At 45.4% G+C, this 23452-nt stretch overlaps 1 protein-coding gene and 1 long non-coding RNA gene across 5 annotated transcripts in view; one reads left to right on the top strand and one right to left on the bottom strand.

The window, feature by feature from the left end:
* The window catches only part of LOC133553038 (uncharacterized), a 17640-nt gene extending 6366 nt beyond the window's left edge, over positions 1 to 11274 (top strand). Inside the window, exons 2-3 of the long non-coding RNA XR_009806825.1 lie at positions 4166 to 4366; positions 8941 to 11274. This is a non-coding gene — a long non-coding RNA (uncharacterized LOC133553038). The remainder of the gene's footprint in view (positions 1 to 4165; positions 4367 to 8940) is intronic.
* LOC133553037 (protein SOGA3-like) overlaps positions 1 to 23452 on the bottom strand; it is a 43715-nt gene that overhangs the window by 9093 nt on the left and 11170 nt on the right. The window contains exons 5-9 of one of the 4 annotated variants that reach the window (XM_061900779.1): positions 18499 to 18768; positions 18046 to 18429; positions 8935 to 9588; positions 8521 to 8603; positions 1 to 1308 (exon numbers count right to left, since the gene is read on the bottom strand). The exon at positions 1 to 1308 is cut by the window's left edge and continues 1244 nt beyond it. In XM_061900779.1, the coding sequence (XP_061756763.1) occupies positions 1191 to 1308; positions 8521 to 8603; positions 8935 to 9588; positions 18046 to 18429; positions 18499 to 18768 (1509 nt within the window). In that variant the 3' untranslated portion in view covers positions 1 to 1190. Of the gene's footprint in view, positions 1309 to 8520; positions 8839 to 8934; positions 9589 to 18045; positions 18430 to 18498; positions 18769 to 23452 lie in introns of all 4 variants that reach the window. The other 3 variants (XM_061900781.1, XM_061900782.1, XM_061900780.1) reach the window with 3 other exon arrangements.

Genomic DNA, 23452 nt, shown 5'->3' with positions numbered 1-23452 from the left:
AAAAAATACCGCGATATTAATAAAAGCCAATATCGCCCAGCCCTAGTTTGGGGGTATCCATAATATGCGGATAGGGAGAAGTTTTTTATATTTACAATGAGTTGGGTGTGTCTTGACCTCTGCAGCAGAGGCTCCGTCGAACCCCCGAGTCCGACTCACCGAACTCGTAGGGTTCAATCGAACCCAGGTTAAGAACCACTGAACTAGAATATACAACATGTTTTCTGTTATTTCACCTTTTTTTGTTAAGTACATAACTCCACATGTGTTCAGTCATAGTTGTGATGCCTTTAGTGACGATCTACAATGTAAATAGTCCTGAAAATAAAGAAAATCCATTGAATGAGGAGGTGTGTCCAAACTTTTGCCTGTACTGTATTATATAGCATGTCCTAAAAATAATTTTGAACCCAACCCATAGAGGGCGCCACAAATGTCATAAAAAGGATCAAATACAGCGGTACTAAAATGCCTCTGGGTTTTCATACACTTACTCTGTGTTAGTACGATTAAGTACATGCTCGTGTCAGTCACTCTTCTTTTTAATGGCAAAATAACACCATAGAGCCAGACAAAGTTGTAGCATACAGTAATACAGGCATCAGCAATTATTTTGACTCAGGGGGCCAAATTTAGAGAACATTTTTTGTCTAGGGGCCGGTATATGCATTTTTTGGAACACTAATACAAAACATCTCAATAATGTCTGATTGAATGCTAAAAACGTTATGACAGATCGCCTTAAAAAATTGAATGGAATTTTTTTTTTTTACTGAATGAGACACCTAGAATGTCCATGAAAATAAAGAACGTGGGATTTACAATAGGGTTGTACGTTGTACCGATCCGTTGTGGTGAAGAAAGAGCTGAGCCGGAAGGCAACGCTCTCAATTTACCGGTCGATCTACGTTCCCATCCTCACCTATTGTCATGAGCTTTGGGTCATGACCGAAAGGATAAGATCACGGGTACAAGCGGCCGAAATGAGTTTCCACCGCCGTGTGGCGGGGCTCTCCCTTAGGGATAGGGGGAGAATCTCTGTCATCCGGGAGGAACTCAAAGTAAAGCCGCTGCTCCTCCACATCGAGAGGAGCCATATGAAGTGGTTCGGGCATCTGGTTAGGATGCCACCCGAATGCCTAGGGCACATCCAAGGAGGCCACGGGGAAGATCCAGACACGTTGGGAAGACTATGTCTCCCGGCTGGCCTGGAAACGCCTGGGGATCCCCCGGGAAGAGCTGGACCAAGTGGCTGGGGAGAGGGACGTCTGGGTTTTCCTGCTTAGGCTGCTGCCCCCGCGACCCGACCTCAGATAAGCGGAAGAAGATGAATGGATGGATGGATGGATTTACAATATTAACTATGAACAATAAAACACTGCATATTGACAACATATGAACGTCACACCCCCTCTCGATTGACATATTTCACACTCAAATGAAACGCAACAAAAAGGCAACAAACACAGCGAAATATGAAGGCTAAAGAAAACCCACCTACGATCTGATATATCTGATACATCACTAAGCTTTAGAACTTTGTTGTAAAAATCTCCATCCGCGTCTCTCCCTGACACCCGCATTTCAGGCTGGCCGCTCTGGAAAATCTCTGTGGAAAATACACCTCATTCACACTGCACTTGGTGCCTCGTCTGAGCTGCTGTGAATTAGATTACCATAGTAACTAATTAGATTACCATAGTAACTAGTGTATCATGCAAAAGCGCAGATTCCAACCATTGAAATACTTTGTATACTTCAAGACTTACGATAATTTGAAAACATCACTGCACATCATAATGGCAGCTACAGTTTCCATCTTTAAAGATCTAAAAACATTATTTGGGAATGTTCGGCAGGCCAGATTGAAAAGCTAAATGGTCCACATGCGGCTCCACGGGCCTTAATTTGCCTAGTTCTGCTGTAATAGTCTAATCAAAAGCAACAGACAGTATGTCTAGTCACGACAGTGTGACGTGTTGTGCTGTAAAGCTGTTTCAAACATGCGTGTAATTGCATCAGTTGATGTAAACAAAGCTGTGAGCATTTTTGGAGAGAACATGATTGCCAGCACTTTGATAAAGAAGGTGAGAAACACTTGAATTTGGAGGTGGCGTTCATTGCCCTGCCTCCCCCGTTCTTCTCCCTCATCACCAACAAGAGTCTTCATTAAAGGTAAATGTGAAGCTCTGTTTAAATTGAATTCATATGCATTTTACATGTTTATTGTTTGTGAACCAAGTATTATTCCCTGTTAAATAGGGTTTTGTATTAACATTGTTTGGTGTCTGGAACAGATTAATTTAAATTTTTTTCTTGTGGGAAAAATGATTTGGAACACATTCATCCATTTTCTTTCCCTCTTGTCCTCATTAGGGTCAGGAGTTAGCTGGATTCTATCACAGGTGACTTTGGGCGAGCAGCTGGCTAAACTCTACGATATACCAACCTTACTAACCAACCAAGTATAACTCAAAGCAGATTTCCAGGATCTTTAACACTACAGACGTGCGCGGAATGTCATCTCACATCCTCTTGTAACACGACCCCGCGGAGGACAGTTGCTACTGTTCGTCTGCCTGAGCCCCCCTCATTTGCTAATTCCTCAACTCCGAGGCATCGGAATTACTCCTCATGTTGGAAGCCTCCGGATCACCGCCACCATTCCTCCACCTGTCACGCTCCGCTATTACAAATGACAACGCTGCACCCTCAAAGAGTTAAAGGGAGGGATTTAAAAACGTTACCGCTTTACCTTAAGGCGTTGACAGCGGGGACGGTATGTAATGTGTTTTTGAACAGCGAGTAAGATCTGAGGGCGGCCGTGAGCTCCTCTGAAGCCCGAGAGTATTAACAAGCAGTGTTAAATCGGGACATTGAGGTCATGTAGGGTCCTCGCCTCCACTTCTTATAGCCATCAAGTTCAAATCATGTTATTAGGTATTAATTTGACAATAGATTCAGGGCCTGAGTAGTATAGCAATGCAAAGCCCTCATCACCAACAATACTCTTCATTAAAGGTAAATGTGAAGCTCTGTTTAAATTGAATTCATATGCATTTTACATGTTTATTGTTTGTGAACCAAGTATTATTCCCTGTTAAATAGGGTTTTGTATTAACATTGTTTGGTGGCTGGAACAGATTAATTTACATTTTTTTCTTGTGGGAAAAATGATTTGGAACACATTCATCCATTTTCTTTCCCTCTTGTCCTCATTAGGGTCAGGAGTTAGCTGGATTCTATCACAGGTGACTTTGGGCGAGCAGCTGGCTAAACTCTACGATATACCAACCTTACTAACCAACCAAGTATAACTCATAAAGCAGAAGGATTTATCAGTGTTTTTTCTTGCATTTCTGTATGTGAGGATCTGTTGCCCGGATCATGTTTTGTTTTAGTTTAAGACTCCCTTAGTTCTGTTTCAGCACCCCTTGGTCTGTTTTCCCAGTTGCCATGGCTGCTGATTATTTTCACCTTGTTCAGGACGCTCACCTGCTCCCGGGCACTAATCAAAGAGCTATTTATTCCTGCCTCTCGCCACACTCGATCTGGCTTTTTTTCTTTGCACGCAACAAGTTATGTTGGGTTATTCCTGTGATTCTTGATTCATGTTCCTGTGCTAAGCTTTGCCATAGCTTTCCATGCTATCAACATGCTTTTCTGTTTATTCTTGTATTCTTGACTGATTTATAGAAAATAAATCATCTTCCTACATGCACGCTGCCTCTGGAGTTTCGTCTGCATCGTGGGGAAACGATCCGTGCATGACCATGCCACCCAAGCGTAACACTGTAGGCCTTAACATGCACGGAAACCCACCGAAGTTTGCAAGACCATCAGGAGGAGTAAATGTATTTATATTTTAAGAGTCCTGATCAGGAAGGCACCAAATTCACTCATAGCGCCACTTAAGGATTTGTTTTTCAAATTTGGCCCATGCCATCACTTTTAATCATCAATTTGGTCGAGTTCATGACAGGACAGACAAAAAAGTCTCAAGAACGCATGTTCGCAAATAAACAATAAGTCGACCGTTTTTGGCTAAAACCAGGGCTCATATTGTGACACCTGAGTGAAGTCCTGTCTGGGTTTCGTCTGGTTTCATGTTGTCTTGTCATTTCCTGTTTTTATTTTGAAAGGTTAACTCTCCCTCTCGTTTCAGATCACTTGCCCTTCCTCCTGTTTCACTGGTCTGATGTCTCTCCTGATTGCCTGATTGTGTCCACATGTCACCCACCCTCAATGGGTATGAGTGGCTCGTCTTCATTCTGTCCTGTGCCAGAGTGTTTTTGTATCTTTTGTGCGAACCTCCAGCGTTCCATGTCCACAGCCATTGCCATGTTTTTTGTACCCTTTTTGTCAGGTAAGATTAGTTGTTTAGCATTGCCTCCCTTGGAGCGCCTTTTGTTATATTTTGCATATTGTTCTCTTTGCACACTTTTTCCCTCTGCAGCTGGAGCGTTTTGAGTTCAATTAGATTTTGTTAGTTTAGAGGTTAGGTAAGCTCGGCTTTTGATAGCCTGTTAAGTTTCTCCCTTTTTTGGACCCTTTCCCTTGTTTGGAATATATATTTGTTTTCAAAATCCTGCATCTGTGTCCAGAGTCCTGTTCAGGTCGTGACACATATTTTGAAGAACTCATCCTCGGGACTTTTATCAAATGAGATACATTTAATAACCAGGATACTAAAAAGATGGGTGATGACAAATTGAGAAGCATTTTAGCTTACGCCCAAATCCGTCTCACAAGCCTTTCATGTGGCTGTTACGTGTTTGGGTCGCATGTTTATGCGTGGGTCGTTCTTCAAGGATGCAGAGGGAAACTCCGGAGGCAAGGTGCAGGTAAGACAGTGATTTATTCTCATAAATCAGGCAGGAACAAACAAACAAAGCAAGCGTGCAGACTGCACAGGGAGCTGAGGCAAAACTTGGCAAAGGAATCAAGAATCAAAAGCATGGCTCACAAACATGAAGCAAAAGGGAAAGCCAGAATAAGTAGCTGTCTGATTAGTGTCCAAGAGCAGCATCCCGAACACTAACCAGATGCAGGTGAAAACAATCTGCAGTCATGGCAACTAAAACACAACCCCAGGGGTGCTGGAAACAGGAACTGAGGGAGTCAAAAACAAAACAGACATGATCCGGGCAGTGGATCATAACAGTAGCCTGCAGAACATGACCCAAATATTGAACCCAGACATATTTACATCTCATTAATGGAGGAGATACACACTGGGTGGCTGAATAGCTCAACAGGCAATGATGCTTCACTGTACCTGTATTACTTTCAGTGATATATTATGATTACATTTATTTATTTAAACTAGACTGACCTTTACAGTGTCTGCCTAAAAAATGATGGCCCTTAGACAAAAATAATGGAGGACCCCTAGGCTACGACATACGGTAGGATGTGGGCGAGGCACAATGACAAACATTGTTGGTATAGCTGATAATTGGCCACAAAAATATAAACTGGACCTCACAGGGTCAGATCTTAATCATAATTGGTATGATGGTGAAATGAAGCAACAGGAAAATTACACACTTATTTGTTGAACCCTGAGTTAATTGTTATTGTGGTTTGCAGTGACGTGTACAGCTGTATCCAATATGTTGGTTTCATCTAACCAGGGCTGGCATGATTAATCTATTATTTTGTAAGAAAAAAAAACTATTTTCGATTCTGTTGCTTGGATGAATCAATTAATGAGCATACCTAATAGAAATTTAATCCATGCAGTGCCTGAAACTTTAATTGGGATATTTTATGATTTTTTTTCTGCATTCAAACAATTCATTGCGGTCTACAAACAATTTAAAGATGGTTCTTTGGTTAACATTTTGCATAGATTATGTTTTACGGACCATCTTCAAGCCACTTTCTGACCGTCTCTTCAGGATGTGCCGTTTTGTGGGCGGTCTTATTTACGTGCCTCCACTTTGACTGTCTTTTTGTCCTTCATCCATGTTCTACATTTTAGCACTTCCATAACTATTGTACTGACAGATATAAGTTCAAACTATACCCTATTTTTATTAGACATGGCAACAGCGGAGGATGCATGTGCATGTATGAGCCAGTCTGCCCTGCAACAAGAGGATAGAGGGGAAAAAAGGAGCTTATTGACTACAGAGTTACTCTACAGTGGTGGACTCATACAAAGCTTTTTGGGTAAAACTTTACTATGTATGGAGATATCTGCTAACGTCACCAATGGGAAAAGATTTCACAAATTGTGCCAATTCCAAACCTCCCACTTGGGATAAGTATGAAGGAAGGCAAGATTGTTTTATGAATATCTCAGGACTTGTGCAAATCCTAAATACAGAAAAAACGGTACCAATACAGTAAGTAAGAAAAGCTGATTTTGCATATTCAGTCCCCTTTGACACAGACATAGTTTTTGCACGGCCGCTGCAACATAGTGCACATGCAGCTGTGGACTGTTTGGCGGCAAATAGCAGAGAGGTGTTTTATTTTTATTTTTTCAATTAATGCACACACGTTAGATGTGCAATTAAAATGTTAGTCATGTACATTCATAAAAGAAGAATGAAGGCAAGCAGAAAAATTCAACTATTATTATATCAATTATTTTACCTTAAGTACGCATTGAGGCTTTAAAGCATATTTTATCCGATTAATCAAACATACTAATCGATAGATTAAACGAGTACTAAAATAATCGATAGCTGCAGCCCTGCATTCAACTACATATTTATAAAAAACATCAGAAAGAGTGAGGTTTACACCGAGCGAATAATTTTTTTCCCCTTTCCACTGCGTAGTACTTACTTGGCTTGCTTTTCCACTGGTAAAAGCAGTACAATCTAGTACCTGCTCAGCCAGGGTTCCAAGCAGTGCTGGTTATTGATTTCTGGATATTCGGCAGGAAATTAACAAAATAAACACTTGTCCAGGGTGTACCCCGCCTTCCGCCCGATTGTAGCTGAGATAGGCGCCAGCGCCCCCCGCGACCCCGAAAGGGAATAAGCGGTAGAAAATGGAAAAACACACAAGCTAACGCTGAGCTTTGCAGTGTTGCTGTGCCTTCTTTCCGAACACTGCACTCCAGTTTCCCTGCTGTCCACAGTCTCCTTTTGAATAAAATGTATTTCCCTGAATGGGAAAATACAGGAAACACTTATTAGCATCTCTCTTTCCAATACGGCTTGGTTTTTGGAGTTTTACTGAAGTGGTAAACTTGTTCATCCTCAACTGAAGCAGTACCCGGCAGTGGAAAATGGCAATAAATATAGATTGTATAGAATTACAATATATTTGTCCCACGCTGATATCTCAGATGCTGTTATAACCGCCGGCTTTAGTGCCAACAACTGCTAAGCTTAATTAAATATATTTAGTACAGTAACTTTAAACAGCAATGATTATTATAATTCTGCGATGAGGTGGCAACTTGTCCAGGGTGTACACCGCGTTCCGCCCGATTGTAGCTGAGACAGGCACCAGCGCCCCCCGCAACCCCAAAAGGAATAAGCGGTAGAAAATGGATGATTGGATGGATTATTATTATTATTAAAGGCCTACTGAAAACCACTACTACCGACCACGCAGTCTGATAGTTTATATAGCAATGATTAAATGTTAACATTGCAACACATGCCAATACGGCCAGTTTAGTTTACTAAATTGCAATTTTAAATTTCGAGTGGAAGCATCATGCTAAAACGTTGTGGTATGATGACGTGTGTGCGTGACGTCCCGCATTGTAGAGGACATTTTGTTCCGGCACCGTTCACAGCTATAAGTAGTCTCTTGTCATCGCATAATTTCACAATATTATGGACATCTATGTTGCTGAATCTTTTGCAATTTGTTCAATGAATAATGGAGACGTCAAAGAAGAAAACTGTAGGTGGGAAGCGGTGTATAGCGGCCGCCTTTAGCAACACAAACACAGCCGGTGTTTCATTGTTTACATTCCCGAAAGATGACGGTGAAGCTTTAAAAAGGAACAGAGCGGTCAAGAGAACACCGTTGGATTGGACCACACACACAAAGTACAGTGTATTATGGAGCGATCATTTCGAAAGATCGTGTTTCGAAGAGTGTCTCTTGCGAAGGGCAAAGATGGGCATCGCCACCACCCGTAGACTGGTGCTGAAGAAAGGTGCGGGACTGACCCTAAGGTTGTACAGGTACCACCATATTATCTCACTAAAACACTAGTAACACAATAAGCAGATAAGGGATTTTCCATAATTATCCTAGTAAATTCATCTAATAACATCTGAATCGCTCCGACTGTGTAGTCTTTTTTTTTTCTCTAGTCCTTCACTCTCACTTTCCTCATTCACAAATCTTTCATCCTCGCTCAAATTAATAGGGAAATCGTCGCTTTCTCGGTCCGAATCCTTTCAGCAAAAATATGGCAATATCGCGAAATGATCAAATATGACACATAGAATGGACCTGCTATCCCCGTTTAAATAAGAAAATCTAATTTCAGTAGGCCTTTAGGACAGACATTTTGGAACACAACGACAAACTCACCTTGTCTTGGGACTGATTCCAGGCTGGAACGTGTAAAGGATACCGAGGACGCCAGCTTGGGCTGCCCCTGTGCTTTTGGTAGCCTTGGCAACAAAAAATGCAGTGAGGGGGCGAGGTAAAAAAAAAAAAAAACAGTCAAATCAACAGAAAAGAACCAAGAAGGGATTATTGTACATGGTGAAGAGGAAAAGGAGAAGGGGTGTCCAATCACAGAACAAAGAAGAGGGTAAAAAGAAAGACTAGTTTAAAAATGGTGGCGTACGATAGGGAGGAGAACAACACAAGTATGAGGATGAGCAGAATGATAGGTTGGAACATCTGGGAATGTGAGGAACATGGTGTTGCAAGTGAAGGGAGAAAGAGTTAGCACAAAACCAATTTTAAGATTAATAATAGATGTTTTTGATTTCTCACCGACAGCGACTCCTCGCTCTCCCGGCCCTCCAGCCTGGGAACCTCCAGTTTGTCTATGAAGGCCTGCAGTTCATTCCGGAAGGCTTTCATCTGGGCGTTGATGCGATACAGCAGCTCATGCTCCCTAATACGGCTGCCATCATCCTCTGCGCCGCCTTCCCATGCTAGCACGAGGTCGCTGCTGGAGACGTAGACCCTTGCCTCTGATATGATGGCCGCCGTGTCAGCGATGAGGCGGTCGATGGTCCGAACAAGCCTCTCCGCTTCCACTCGGATGTCAATCATTTGCTGCCTGTTGTGTAGGCTGCCCCGCCCGCCAGGAAGGAAGCGGGATAACGGGGAGGAGGCAGCGCCCTCTGGTCCAGAGGGCGTGAGGAGGCCCCTGGTCGGGGTTAAGCAACGGCTGCTGCCATTAATGTTCCTGACCTCGTCTGAGTCGCTCTCTCCGCCGACTGGGCCCTCGCGTTTGCGGTGAGGAGGAAGCAGGCGAGACGACGTGGAGTCTTCGTCACTCTCGCGCCGACCGCTTGTGCCGCCGGCGTCGCTCTCGGCATCGCTGTCCCTTGGGCTGGGCCGCAGGGAAAGGTGGGAAGCCAAGTCGTAGCGTTGCATGTTGGAGAGGAGCACGCGGTTCTCGTACTGCAGCTGCATTACCTGAAGGGACGGAAAAGGTTATCAGATTTTTTTAGAATTGCGTAATGCTAATAAAAAAATGTCATCATGCACTAATGTGACCAGTCAGGGGTGCTTAAACACACTCTACCTGTGTTTACCTGTTTTTCCCTATCTAACATAGTACAATATATGGAACACTTATGAGGTTGATGCCATGTTAATGTTAGCATTTATATTAAAAGTAAGCATTATTACACTACAAATGGAGCAATAAAATTCCAACAAGAAATAGCCTCTGCTATCAACAATAGTTGTTTCAAAGGCAACAATACATACTGTATATGTAATGATAACTTGACTTACAAAAGACAGCAGATAAGTGGAGGAAAAGAAAGAGAAGCTAACTGTATTAACCTCGTAGATTGTTATAGTAACAATAGGTTAAGCTTTGTCAGTGTACCGTGTGTTACCCAGTTTACCCTAGGGGAACAACGTTAATATATGTTTGATGAAACATGATTATTTATATTCATGGCTGTATGTATGCATATGTGTATATGTATGTCTGTACAGTGAATGTGCGTGTGGATGTATGGACAGTGAGTGTGTAGGTATGTGGGAGTGTATGTACCTATGTACAGTATGTGTGTAAGTACTAATGTGTACAAGTATGTATTAATGAATGAATATGCGTATGTGTGTTTATATGTATGAATAATTGTGTGTATGTGAGAATGTATGTGCATTTGTATGTACAATGTATTTGTCTCCAAGTGTGTGCGAGAGCCAAAGTATGGCCCCAGCCACCCAGAGATCCCAACCCAAAACAGCAGGTGCGGTGCCCAGGGAACAAGGGACCATTGGCCCTACTTAGCCAGGCCTGCCAGCGACAGGAGAAGAAAAGGACAGCCAGCCCCCAAGCCTGCCATAGACCACACCCCACGAGGGCAGAAAGACGTGACGCCCTGCCCCAAGACTCCCCGCAGCCAGACGGGAAGACCGCTCCCACCCCACCAGCAACCGGGCCCCCATGAGCCCAAACACCCCAGAAAAGCACGGCAGGGCCCACCCTGGGCCGTCCCACCCAAGTTGGCTACTGCAGGACCGCCCAGTACCCATGACACCTGCAGGGACCCGACGATGGAGATGGAACATTCATTACTGCCAAGGCGGATCCTCCCCCTGAAAGAAGAGGGGGGAAAAAACAAGGGAAAAAAAAAAAGAGGAGATCACAGATACACTGACAAAATGGATACATGGATGATACAGCAGAGGATTGGGAGAATGTCATGTGGTCAGATGAAACCAAAATATAACTTTTTGGTATAAACTCAACTTGTGTTTGGAGGAAGAAGAATGCTGATTTTACATCCAAAGAACACCAAACCTACTGTGAAGCATGGGGGTGGAAACATCATGCTTTGGGGCTGTTTTTCTGCTAAGGGGACAGGACGATTGATCTGTGTTAAGGAAAGAATGAATGGGGCCATGTATCGTGAGATTTTGAGCCAAAACCTCCTTCCATCAGTGAGAGCTTTGAATGGTTGACCAAATACTTATTTTCCACCATAATTTACAAATGAATTCTTAAAATTTCCTACAATGTGAATTCCTGGATTTTTTCACATTCTGTCTCTCACAGTTGAAGTGTACCAATGATGAAAATTACAGACCTCTGGCATCATTTTAAGTGGGAGAACTTGCACAATCGGTGGCTGACTAAATACTTTTTTGCCCCAGTGTATATATAACAATAATAATTACACACACACACACACTTACTCCCTTATATATATATATATATATATATATATATATATATATATGAATAAATAATCTAATCCATACACAGGCCGGCGGGGCAAGGATCCAGCCCCAAAACCAACTGTCCACCCAGAACCAGCCGATCACTTCACCCCCACAAGACTGGCCGTTCACCCCGCACCCCTTTTAGAGCAAATACTCGACAAACCCGCACCCAGACGACGGCACGACACCTGGCATAAAGAACGGCGCAGCAGAGCGCGAGGGCAGGCCCGGGCCGACACCTGATAAAGCTAAACAACATGACAAACGAGAATGAAGCCAGCAAATTTGCCAGCCCTGACAACCTCCACGTGCTCGCGCTGCCACAAGCCACAAAAGAGGCCGCCACCCTGCACCGGACCAAGCAGCAACGGGCGCCTACAACACAGACAAACGGCAGCAGAAACAACGGCTGCAGAAACAACGGCTGCAATACCCCTGACAACCAGCACCCCTCAGTCAAATCAAAGCGACCGAAAAACCGCGACCGACAACCACACGCCAACAGGACCATGGAGACCAGCCAGCGCGAGCTTGCCATGCAGCCCAAAACGCTAACACGCAAACGAGACATCATCACCTCCCCCAGTAAAAGACTCTACTCCCCCTTTCCAAACCTGCACAAACACACCATCCATCCATCTTCTTCCGCTTATCCGAGGTTGGGTCGCGGGGGCAGCAGCCTAAGCAGGGAAGCCTAGACTTCCCTCTCCCCAGCCACTTCGTCCAACTCTTACCGGGGATCCCGTGACGTTCCCAGGCCAGCCGGGCGGGAGACATAGTCTTCCCAACGTGTCCTGGGTCTTCCCGGTGGCCTCCTACCGGTTAGACGTGCCCTAAACACCTCCCTAGGGAGGCGTTCGGGTGGCATCCTGACCAGATGCCCGAACCACCTCATCTGGCTCCTCTCGATGTGGAGGAGCAGCGGCTTTACTTTGAGCTCCTCCCGGATGGCAGAGCTTCTCACCCTATCTCTAAGGGAGAGCCCCGCCACCCGGCGGAGGAAACTCTTTTCGGCCGCTGGTACCCGTGATCTTGTCCTTTCGGTCATGACCCAAAGCTCATGACCATAGGTGAGGATAGGAACGTAGATCGACCGGTAAATTGAGAGCTTTGCCTTCCGGCTCAGCTCCTTCTTCACCACAATGGATCGATACAGCATCCGCATTACTGAAGACGCCGCACCGATCGGCCTGTCAATCTCGCGATCCACTCTTCCCTCACTTGTGAACAAGATTCCTAGGTACTTGAACTCCTCCACTTAAGGAAGGGTCTCCTTCCCAACTCGGAGATGGCACTCCACCCTTTTCTGGGCAAGAACCATGGACTCTGACTTGGAGGCGCTGATTGTCATCCTGGTCGCTTCACACTCAGCTGCGAACCGATCCAGTGAGAGCTGAAGATCACGGCCAGATGAAGCCATTAGGACCACATCATCTGCAAATAGCAGAGACCTAATCCTGCGGCCACCAAACCTGAACCCCTCAACGCCTTGACTGCGCCTAGAAATTCTGTCTATAAAAGTTATAAACAGAATCGGTGACAAAGGACAGCCTTGGCGGAGTCCAACTCTCACTGGAAACGTGTCCGACTTACTGCCCGCAATGCAGACCAAGCTCTGACACTGATCGTACAGGGAGCAAATCGCCACAATCAGACAGTCCGATACCACATACTCTCTGAGCACTACCCACAGGACTTCCCGAGGGGACACGGTCGAATGCCTTCTCCAAGTCCACAAAGCACATGTAAACTGGTTGGGCAAACTCCCATGCACCCTCAAGGACCCTGCCAAGAGTATAGAGCTAGTCCACAGTTCTACGACCAGGACGAAAACCACACTGTTCCTCCTGAATCCGAGGTTCGACTATCCGGCGTAGCCTCCTCACCAGTACACCTGAATAGACCTTACCGGGAAGGCTGAGGAGTGTGATCCCACAATATTTGGAACACACCCTCCGGTTCCCCTTCTTAAAGAGAGGAACCACCACCCCGGTCTGCCAATGCAGAGGTACCGCCCCCGATGTCCACGCGATGCTGCAGTCTTGTCAACCAAGACAGCCCCACAGCATCCAGAGCCTTAAGGAACTCTGGGCGGATCTCATCCATCCCTGGGGCCTTGCCACCGAGGAGCTTTTTAACTACCTCGGCAAACTCAGCCCCAGAAATAGGAGAGCCCACCACAGATTCCCCAGGCACTGCTTCCTCATAGGAAGACGTGATGGTGGGATTGAGGAAGTCTTTGAAGTATTTCTTCCACTGATACACAACATCCGCAGTCGAGGTCAGCAGAACACCATCCGCACCATACACGGTGTTGACAGTGCACTGCATCCCTTTCCTAAGGCAACGGATGTAGGTCCAGAATCGCTTCGAAGCCGTCCGGAAGTCGTTTTCCATGGCTTCCCCGAACTCCTCCCATGTCCGATTTTTGCCTCCGGAACCGCTGAAGCTGCACACCGCTTGGCCTGTCGGTACCCGTCCACCTCCTCCGGAGTCCTATGAGCCAAAAGAACCCGATAGAACTCCTTCAGCTTGACGGCATCCCTCACCGCCGGTGTCCACCAACGGGTTCTAGGATTACCGCCACGACAGGCACCAACTACCTTGCGGCCACAGCTCCAATCAGCGGCCTCGACAATAGAGGTGCGGAACATGGTCCACTCGGACTCAATGTCCAGCACCTCTCTCGTGAAATGTTCAAAGTTCTTCCGTAGGTGGGAATTGAAACTCTCTCTGACAGGAGACTCTGCCAGACGTTCCCAGCAGACCCTTACAATGCGTTTGGGCCTGCCAGGTCTGTCCGGCATCCTCCCCCACCATCGCAGCCAACTCACCACCAGGTGGTGATCGGTAGAAAGCTCCGCCCCTCTCTTCACCTGAGTGTTCAAAACATGAGGCCACAAATCCGATGACACAACTACAAAGTCGATCAAGGAACTGCGGCCTAGGGTGTCCTGGTGCCAAGTGCACATATGGACACCCTTATGTTTGAACATGGACAATCTGTGACGAGCACAAAAGTCCAATAACAAAACACCACTCGGGTTCAGATCCAGGCGGCCATTCTTCCCAATCACGCCTCTCCAAGTTTCACTGTCGTTGCCAACATGAGCGTTGAAATCCCCCAGTAGGACAAGGGAATCACCCGGGGGGGCACTTTCCAGTACTCCCTCGAGTGTATCTAAAAAGAGTGGGTACTCTGAACTGCTGTTTGGTGCGTAAGCACAAACAACAGTCAGGACCCGTCCCCCCACCCGAAGGCGGAGGGAAGCTACCCTCTCGTCCACTGGGTTGAACTCCAACGTACAGGCTTTGAGCCGGGGGGGAACAATAATTGCTACCCCAGCTCATCGCCTTTTACTGCGTGCAATGCCAGTGTGGAAGAGAGTCCAGCCCCTCTCGAGAGAACTGGTTCCAGAGCCCTTGCTGTGCGTCGAGGTGAGTCCGACTATATCCAGCCGGAACTTCTCTACCTCGCGCACTAGCTCAGGCTCCTTTCCCCCCAGCGAGGTGACGTTCCACGTCCCAAGAGCTAGCTTATGTAGCCGAGGATCAGACCGCCAAGTGCCCTGCCTTCGGCTTCCGCTCAGCTCACAAACACACCGCCCAAACAACAGAGACAAAGCACCCACACCAAACAAGAGGGCTGCGCTGCCCCCACATCAAGCCACCGACACAGACCCCACAGCACAAGGAGGAAAAGACCCCGCCCAACAAGAAGCGAAACCTGCGCGACACCACACAAACCGTAGGTGAAGACAAATGACCGCCCAATCTACCTATAAAAAATAATCAAAAATAAATTAAATTAAAAAAAAAAACTCACACCCTCAGCGAGGGAATAACAGGCCACTATATCGCAGTGCCGCACCAAACTCTAACCCATGCATGTGTTGTGGGACTGTATAAGGCCCTCAGAGTGTCTACTCTGTACTTAAAATGAGGTCAGCCATTACAGTCCTCCAGTCCCTATTGATGTGTGTACTGTAGCTTGAGGAAGATATGTATGCAGGTGGGGACTATTAATGAGATTAAAATTGGGGTACATAAGGCCAGAGTGGGTCCCTAAGCCCTAAGTCTCTAACATGCAGTTAAAATTGAGGGATGGACGAGCAGGGGACAAGTCAGAAGGACTAGAGCCTCATAGAGGCATTCTCGTACCTCCAGACAGGACAATCCCTCCAAGTCCTACATATGTGTGTGTGCTATAAGTAGGAGGGGCAGAGCGCAAGTCACTAATCATCGTCCCTGTTTCGACAGAACACACAGCAGGAGGATAAAATAAACTATGCTAAGCAAAAGCTCTTGAAGGTAAACAAAGGTGGGTGGATCGATACACATTATCGACAATAACAATACCAAGTATAGTATTAGTATTTGGTCAATACTACAGTGCTTAAGTCAATATATTTTATTATCACAAAATAGACTTTGTCATTTTTTTTATTGTTTATAAACTTAGGAAATAAGTCCCTGGACACAGGAGGGCTTCAATAACAAAAAACTAAGTATTTAAATCAGAGCCAGTAGTTTTTGGTTATGTTTAGTTATTTGTTAGTTATTTTTTTATAACGTTATTTTGCACAAAACTGTTCGATACAATAAAAGGGAATAAGGAAATCCTTTTAATATTTTAATATTGTCACACTACCATCCTGTGTTTATGTCTGATTATAACTGTGATAAAAAATGTTCTCATTCAATGATCTTCAAAAAATTCAAAGATCAGCATTGGTATGATGACTGCTAGAATTCTGCTCCTGTAGCTACTCAGTATTGGATACTCAAATGTGTAATATTACTAAAACAGTAATGTAAAGTGTTGAAATAACAGCAGAATAAGTTATTACTTTTGAACAGAAGTGTACATGGAACCAAGATAAATTGGCAAGTAGATTAATATTACTTTTGAGGAAATAACAGAACTGGAAATTATGCAAAATATGTTGCTGCATGCATTAACAGCCAAATTAGGAGCCTTTGTAACCTATTTTGAAACGGTTCTATTGTCATTTATATTCCAAATAATACACACACACACACACACACACACACACATACATATACAAACCCCGTTTCCATATGAGTTGGGAATATGTGTTAAATGTAAATATAAACGGAATACAATGATTTGCAAATCCTTTACAACCCATATTTCAATTGAATGCACTACAAATACAAGATATTTGATGTTCAAACTCAGAAACTTTTTTTTTTTTGCAAATAATTAACTTAGAATTTCATGGCTGCAACACATGCCAAAGTAGTTGGGAAAGGGGATGTTCACCACTGTGTTTCATCACCTTTTCTTTTAACAACACTCAATAAACCTTTGCGAACTGAGGAGAGATATTTTTGAAGCTTTTCAGGTGGAATTCTTTCCCATTCTTGTTTTATGTACAGCTAAAGTTGTTCAACAGTCCGGGGTCTCCGTTGTGGTATTTTAGGCCTCATAATGCGCCACACATTCTCAATGGGAGACATGTCTGGACTACAGGCTAGCCAGTCTAGTACCCGCACTCTTTTACTATGAAGCCACGCTGTTGTAACACATGACCCGGCATTGTCTTGCTGAAATAAGCAAGGGCGTCCATGATAACTTTGCTTGGATGGCAACATATGTTGCTCCAAAAGCTCTATGTACCTTTCAGCATTAATGGTGCCTTCACACATGTGTAAGTTACCCATGCCTTGTGCAATAATGCAACCCCATACCATCACAGATGCTGGCTTTTCAACTTTGCACCTAAAACAGTCCTGATGCTTCTTTTCCTCTTTGGTCCAGAAGACACAACGTTCACCGTTTCCAAAAAACAATTTGAAATGTGGACTCGTCAGACCACAGAACACTTTTCCACTTTGCATCAGTCCATCTTAGCTGAGCTCGGGCCCAGCGAAGCCGACAGCGTTTCTGGGTATCATTCATAAATCGCTTTGGCTTTGCATAGTAGAGTTTTAACTTGCACTTACAGATGTAGCGACAAACTGTAGCTACTGACAGTGTTTTTTCTGAAGTGTTCCTGAGCCCATGTGGTGATATCCTTTACACACTGATGTCTCCTTTTGGTGCAGTACCGCCTGAGGGAACGAAGGTCCGTTTTGTCATCGCTTACGTGCAATGATTTCTCCAGATTCTCTGAACCTTTTGATGGTATTACGGACCATAGATAGTGAAATTCCTAAATTCCTTGCAGTAGCCCGTTGAGAAATGTTGTTTTTAAACTGTTGACAATTTGCTCACACATTTGTTCACAAAGTGGTGATCGTTTCCCAATCCTTGTTTGTGAATGACTGAGCATTTCACGGAAGCTGCTTTTATACCCAATCATGGCACCCACCTGTTCCCAATTAGCCTGGATGTTCCCAATAAATGTTTGATGAGAATTCCTCAACTTTATCAGTATTTATTGCCACCTTTCCCAACATCTTTGTCACATGTTGCTGGCATCAAATTCTAAAGTTAATGATTATTTGCAAAAAAAAAAAATGTTTATCAGTTTGAACATCAAATATGTTGTCTTTGTTAGCATATTCAACTGAATATGAGTTGAAAATGATTTGAAAATCATTGTATTCCGTTCATATTTACCAGGGTTTCCACCCCCCCCTGCCCACACCACCATAAATAATACATTTTAGGCCATATCGACCATCCCTGATGTTCAATTGACACCAAACTTTTTCTACCTTGCCACTTAGGTCGTTAATCTGAAGCCTGGCCGCCTTTAGCTCCTCCTGCAAGGCCTCTGCCTTCACTCCTTCGTTCCCAGTTCCTCCCGAGACTCCTACTCCTCCGTGCCTGGCCCCGCCTTCATGGGTGCCGGCTTTGAACCTCAGCTTGTTCAGGTCGGCTGTCACCCTCTGGTTCCGCTCCTCTGCGTCTGCAAGGTTCCTCCTCAAGAGCTCCGCCTCATCCTCTACCAGCTGTAGCTGTTGCCTGAGCTCTGTCAGGTCGTCCCCGAGCCCTCGCCCCGTGCCGGAGCCTCCCAATGCGCCGCCTCCGGAGCTTCCTTCCCCTTCGCCCTCACCGCGGAGGTCATCGAGCTCAGATCTCAGGCCTCGGTTCTCCACCTGAGGAAGAAAGTCTTGACAATCTCACAACTTGTACTCACTGACAAACTTACAGTGTTGCTCTCTCACCTCCAGTTCTACAATTTTCCTCCCCAAGATGTTGGCCTCCTCCTCCACCAGGCGGAGTCGTAACTTCAGCTCTGATTCGCGTGTTGAGGGAGGACCCCCGGCCTCGCCTTTGGGATGGGTGCTGTCTAGTTCGCCATAGAAAGAGCGGTACTTTTGCAGCTCCTGCTCTAGGCGGTCCTTCTCTTTGTCGATGGTGGCCGTCTTTCTCCTCATAAGTATGGCCTCTTCTTTGATCAAGGCCATCTGGCACTTGAGGTCCTCGTTGTCCTCCTGCAGCAACAAAATAAATTTTGAGGGTGTGAGGATTTATAAGCTTAAGTGCGAAAAAAAGATTTAGTAGCTTTTTACAGCCAAAAACCTCTGGACAAAGATGAGCAGTGAAGTTATCTCCTAAGACAGACACATTTATTTGATCCTTGAATGACGCAACAACAATGAGGGTCAAATTGTTGCTATATATATATATATATATATATATATACATATATATATATATATATATATATATATATGCAAGTCCTAACCAAAAGTCAGCAGTTCCAAGAACCAAGATACACAGACATTATGAGATTTAATTAGCTTCTGATTACTCATTAACATTTTTCGTCCTTATTAAAAATACTAAAAAAGTATTTTAATGTTTATCCTTCGTCTCATATTTTTTCCAAGTAGAGCTACAGTTTTACCTTTTGTTATTGATATGTTCCAAAGCACAAGAATATTAAAGCAATCTTTTCCATAAGAAATAATGTAAGTCCAATTAATTTGTTCTAGTCCCCCAAAAGTATGACCACAAGACTCATTCTATAGATAACTATTATAGTTTAACAATGTGAAATACATATAAGTGACGAATTAAATGGATATATGAATACTGAACATTACTGTTACCTTCACTGAAGACACTTTTTGGCAAAGACGGCGATGAGTGGAGAGGAAGGAGGAATGGGGAGAGTTGGAATGGGTACCAAATTTGGTACTTTTATACTGTAGGTACTGACTGAAGTCTGTCTGTACTACCAGGCACCATTTGACGTAAAATCAAACACTACCTTATTTTGATACTTATGTTGCACATTACTTCACATCCGGTTGCAAGCTCGGCACGGCTTAAACACTTGGCCGGGAAACAACCAGCCAAGCACTCAGTCTCTAGGTAATGTTACAATTTTTCAACCCAACAAAGCTAAAAAAAAAGGCGCTCAAATGTACAGTAGGCGTCCACTCTTCAAAATTCTAATTCACTCTAGGTTTGCCATATACATGCTATAAATTAGCATTAACGATTTTACATAGCAATTTCAACACCAACAAATGTGGTAATCCAAACAACAAGTCACATGCACGTTAGAATCAAACAGCTGTTGTGTAATAAATTCAACGCTTACATTTAAACCCTTTGTAGGGAGCAACAAAAGAAAAGACTGGGCTATTCAACTTAATGGCAAGGGCTACAACCAGCTATATAGTCTATACACTATTGCCATTTAACGTCTTAGAATTGCAACTACACATTAAGTCTACTATATGACAGCTTGAAGAGACCGCTGGGAGGAGGGAATAGACCCCATCGGGGCTAGCATGAGGGACGTGCTCATGTCGGCAGGATCCTGGCACTACAGTTACTTGGATCCACCCTACAATTGCTACGAAAAGGTCAAGAAGAAAAACACCCTCTGAGTCTGTGAGAGCGGGGGCGCAAGATAACTCATTGGTAGATTGCACATAACGAAGACTGGAACGGAATAGACTAGGGGGCCTCGCATTCACTGGTACTTCCTCAGAGGTAGTGCATATCAGTTGAGTGAAGCCCGATTAAGAATATTCCCCACAGTCCAAAGGGTAACAGAACCCCAGACAGAGCTCAATCCGGCACAGTTATCTCGACCGACAACAGTCCAACTCCCACCCAGTTACAGTTCACAGCAGAAAAAAATATAGAGGGATGACAGACTCATATCTTGTGGCCTAAAAAATCATGCCAGAGAAAGGAGTGGGAATCCACCAACACATACCTTGTATGTGTTCTTGAAGGTCTAAAAACTAAATGTTAAAAGGAAACTTGAAAAGATAGGGGACATCATCTACAATTATTGAGCAGAGAGATTTGGAGTACAAAGCAGCAACCAAAGAACACAAAAGGAACCATCAGCCCAACTTAAGTCCAGGAGACAGCGGGAGAGTCAGAGGCTTGTGAAAGCAAGAAGAAGTCTGAGAAAGCAGTGGAAGAAGGCCGGGGAAAAAGAAAGGAAAGGATTCGAGGCTCTGCAGAGTAACATCAGACAACGCCTTGCAACTTTGGAAAGAGCAAAATATCTGCGGAGGCAACAAAAAAAGAAAAAGCGAACGAGTACTGCCTTCTATAAAGATCCCTACAAGTTCAGCAAAATCTCTTTGTCAAAAAAAACATGGAACTCTTAAAGTACGTGTAAGGGAACAAGAGGAGTACCTGAGAATGACCTACTCAGATAACAGAGGCAGTTACCAGTTATCATCCCAAAAAACATGCCATCATTTCAATCTGCTGAGCACCAGATCGACACAACGGTCCGACATGGACCGAAGTTTAGAGAACTAAAAAAGGGCCTAGAACAGCATTTGCCCCAGGGTCCAACGGCATCCGATATAGGCTCTATAAGAATGCCCCTAATGTCCTAAAATACCTCTGGAAGTTAATGAAAGTGGCATGGGCAGGAGGGATCTGGATTCCCAAAGAAGAGAACTCCTCGATACCATGCAATTCCGCCAAATCAGTTTTCTGTGGAAGGAAAAACTTTTTTCAAGATTGTGACACAGAGACAATCAACATTCCTGCTGAAGAACAACTTTGTTGACACCTTGGTGCAGAAGTCAGTGATAAGCGGCTTGTCAGGATGTCTGGAACATGCAAATGTCATTTGGCACCAGGTACAAATGGCCAGGACATAAAAGCAACCTGCACGTGGTCTTCCTAGACCTTGCAAATGCTTACGGGTTAGTGCCTCACGAGCTCCAATTGGACATCTTCCAAGTTATTTCAAGTCCCAGAGAGTGTCACACGGCTGGTAAAAACCTACTTCCAGGATCTCCAGTTCTGCGTAACAACACATGCTAGTATAACTGCCTGGCAGCATCTGGAAGTAGGCATAATGTCAGATTGCACCATTTCTCCACTAGCGTTCACCATAGATAGATAGATAGATAGTCCATCCATCCATCCATCATCTTCCGCTTATCCGAGGTCGGGTCGCGGGGGCAGCAGCCTAAGCAGGGAAGCCCGGACTTCCCTATCTCCAGCCACTTCGTCTAGCTCTTCCCGGGGGATCCCGAGGCGTTCCCAGGCCAGCCGGGAGACATAGTCTTTCCAACGTGTCCTGGGTCTTCCCCGTGGCCTCCTACCAGCTGGACGTGCCCTAAACACATCCCTAGGGAGGCGTTCGGGTGGCATCCTGACCAGATGCCCGAACCACCTCATCTGGCTCCTCTCGATGTGGAGGAGCAGCGGCTTTACGTTGAGCTCCTCCCGGATGGCAGAGCTTCTCACCCTATCTCTAAGGGAGAGCCCCGCCACCCGGCGGAGGAAACTCATTTCGGCCGCTTGTACCCGTGATCTTATCCTTTCGGTCATGACCCAAAGCTCATGACCATAGGTGAGGATGGGAACGTAGATCGACCGGTAAATTGAGAGCTTCTTCACCACAACGGATCGATACAACGTCCGCATTACTGAAGACGCCGCACCGATCCGCCTGTCGATCTCACGATCCACTCTTCCCCCACTCGTGAACAAGACTCCTAGGTACTTGAACTCCTCCACTTGGGGCAGGGTCTCCTCCCCAACCCGGAGATGGCACTCCACCCTTTTCCGGGCGAGAACCATGGACTCGGACTTGGAGGTGCTGATTCTCATTCCGGTCGCTTCACACTCGGCTGCGAACCGATCCAGTGAGAGCTGAAGATCCCGGCCAGATGAAGCCATCAGGACTACATCATCGGCAAAAAGCAGAGACCTAATCCCGTGGCCACCAAACCGGAACCCCTCAACGCCTTGACTGCGCCTAGAAATTCTGTCCATAAAAGTTATGAACAGAATCGGTGACAAAGGACAGCCTTGGCGGAGTCCAACCTTCACTGGAAACGTGTCCGACTTACTGCCAGCAATGCGGACCAAGCTCTGACACTGATCATACAGGGAGCGGACTGCCACAATAAGACATTCCGATACCCCATACTCTCTGAGCACTCCCCACAGGACTTCCCGAGGGACACGGTCGAATGCCTTCTCCAAGTCCACAAAGCACATGTAGACTGGTTGGGCAAACTCCCATGCACCCTCAAGAACCCTGCCGAGAGTATAGAGCTGGTCCACAGTTCCACGACCAGGACGAAAACCACACTGTTCCTCCTGAATCCGAGGTTCGACTATCCGGCGAAGCCTCCTCTCCAGTACACCTGAATAAACCTTACCGGGAAGGCTGAGGAGTGTGATCCCACGATAGTTGGAACACACCCTCCGGTCCCCCTTCTTAAAGAGAGGGACCACCACCCCGGTCTGCCAATCCAGAGGTACCGCCCCCGATGTCCACGCGATGCTGCAGAGTCTTGTCAACCAAGACAGCCCCACAGCATCCAGAGCCTTAAGGAACTCCGGGCGGATCTCATCCACCCCCGGGGCCCTGCCGCCGAGGAGCTTTTTAACTACCTCAGCGACCTCAGCCCCAGAAATAGGAGAGTCCACTACAGATTCCCCAGGCACAGTCAGTGATAAGCGGCTTGTCAGGATGTCTGGAACATGCAAATGTCATTTGGCACCAGGTACAAATGGCCAGGACATAAAAGCAACCTGCACGTGGTCTTCCTAGACCTTGCAAATGCTTACGGGTTAGTGCCTCACGAGCTCCAATTGGACATCTTCCAAGTTATTTCAAGTCCCAGAGAGTGTCACACGGCTGGTAAAAACCTACTTCCAGGATCT

The sequence above is a fragment of the Nerophis ophidion genome, linkage group LG05, assembly GCF_033978795.1.
Source record: "Nerophis ophidion isolate RoL-2023_Sa linkage group LG05, RoL_Noph_v1.0, whole genome shotgun sequence".
NCBI lineage: Eukaryota > Metazoa > Chordata > Actinopteri > Syngnathiformes > Syngnathidae > Nerophis > Nerophis ophidion.
Note: the sequence above shows the minus strand (reverse complement) of the source record. Positions and strands in the feature narration are given on the sequence as shown.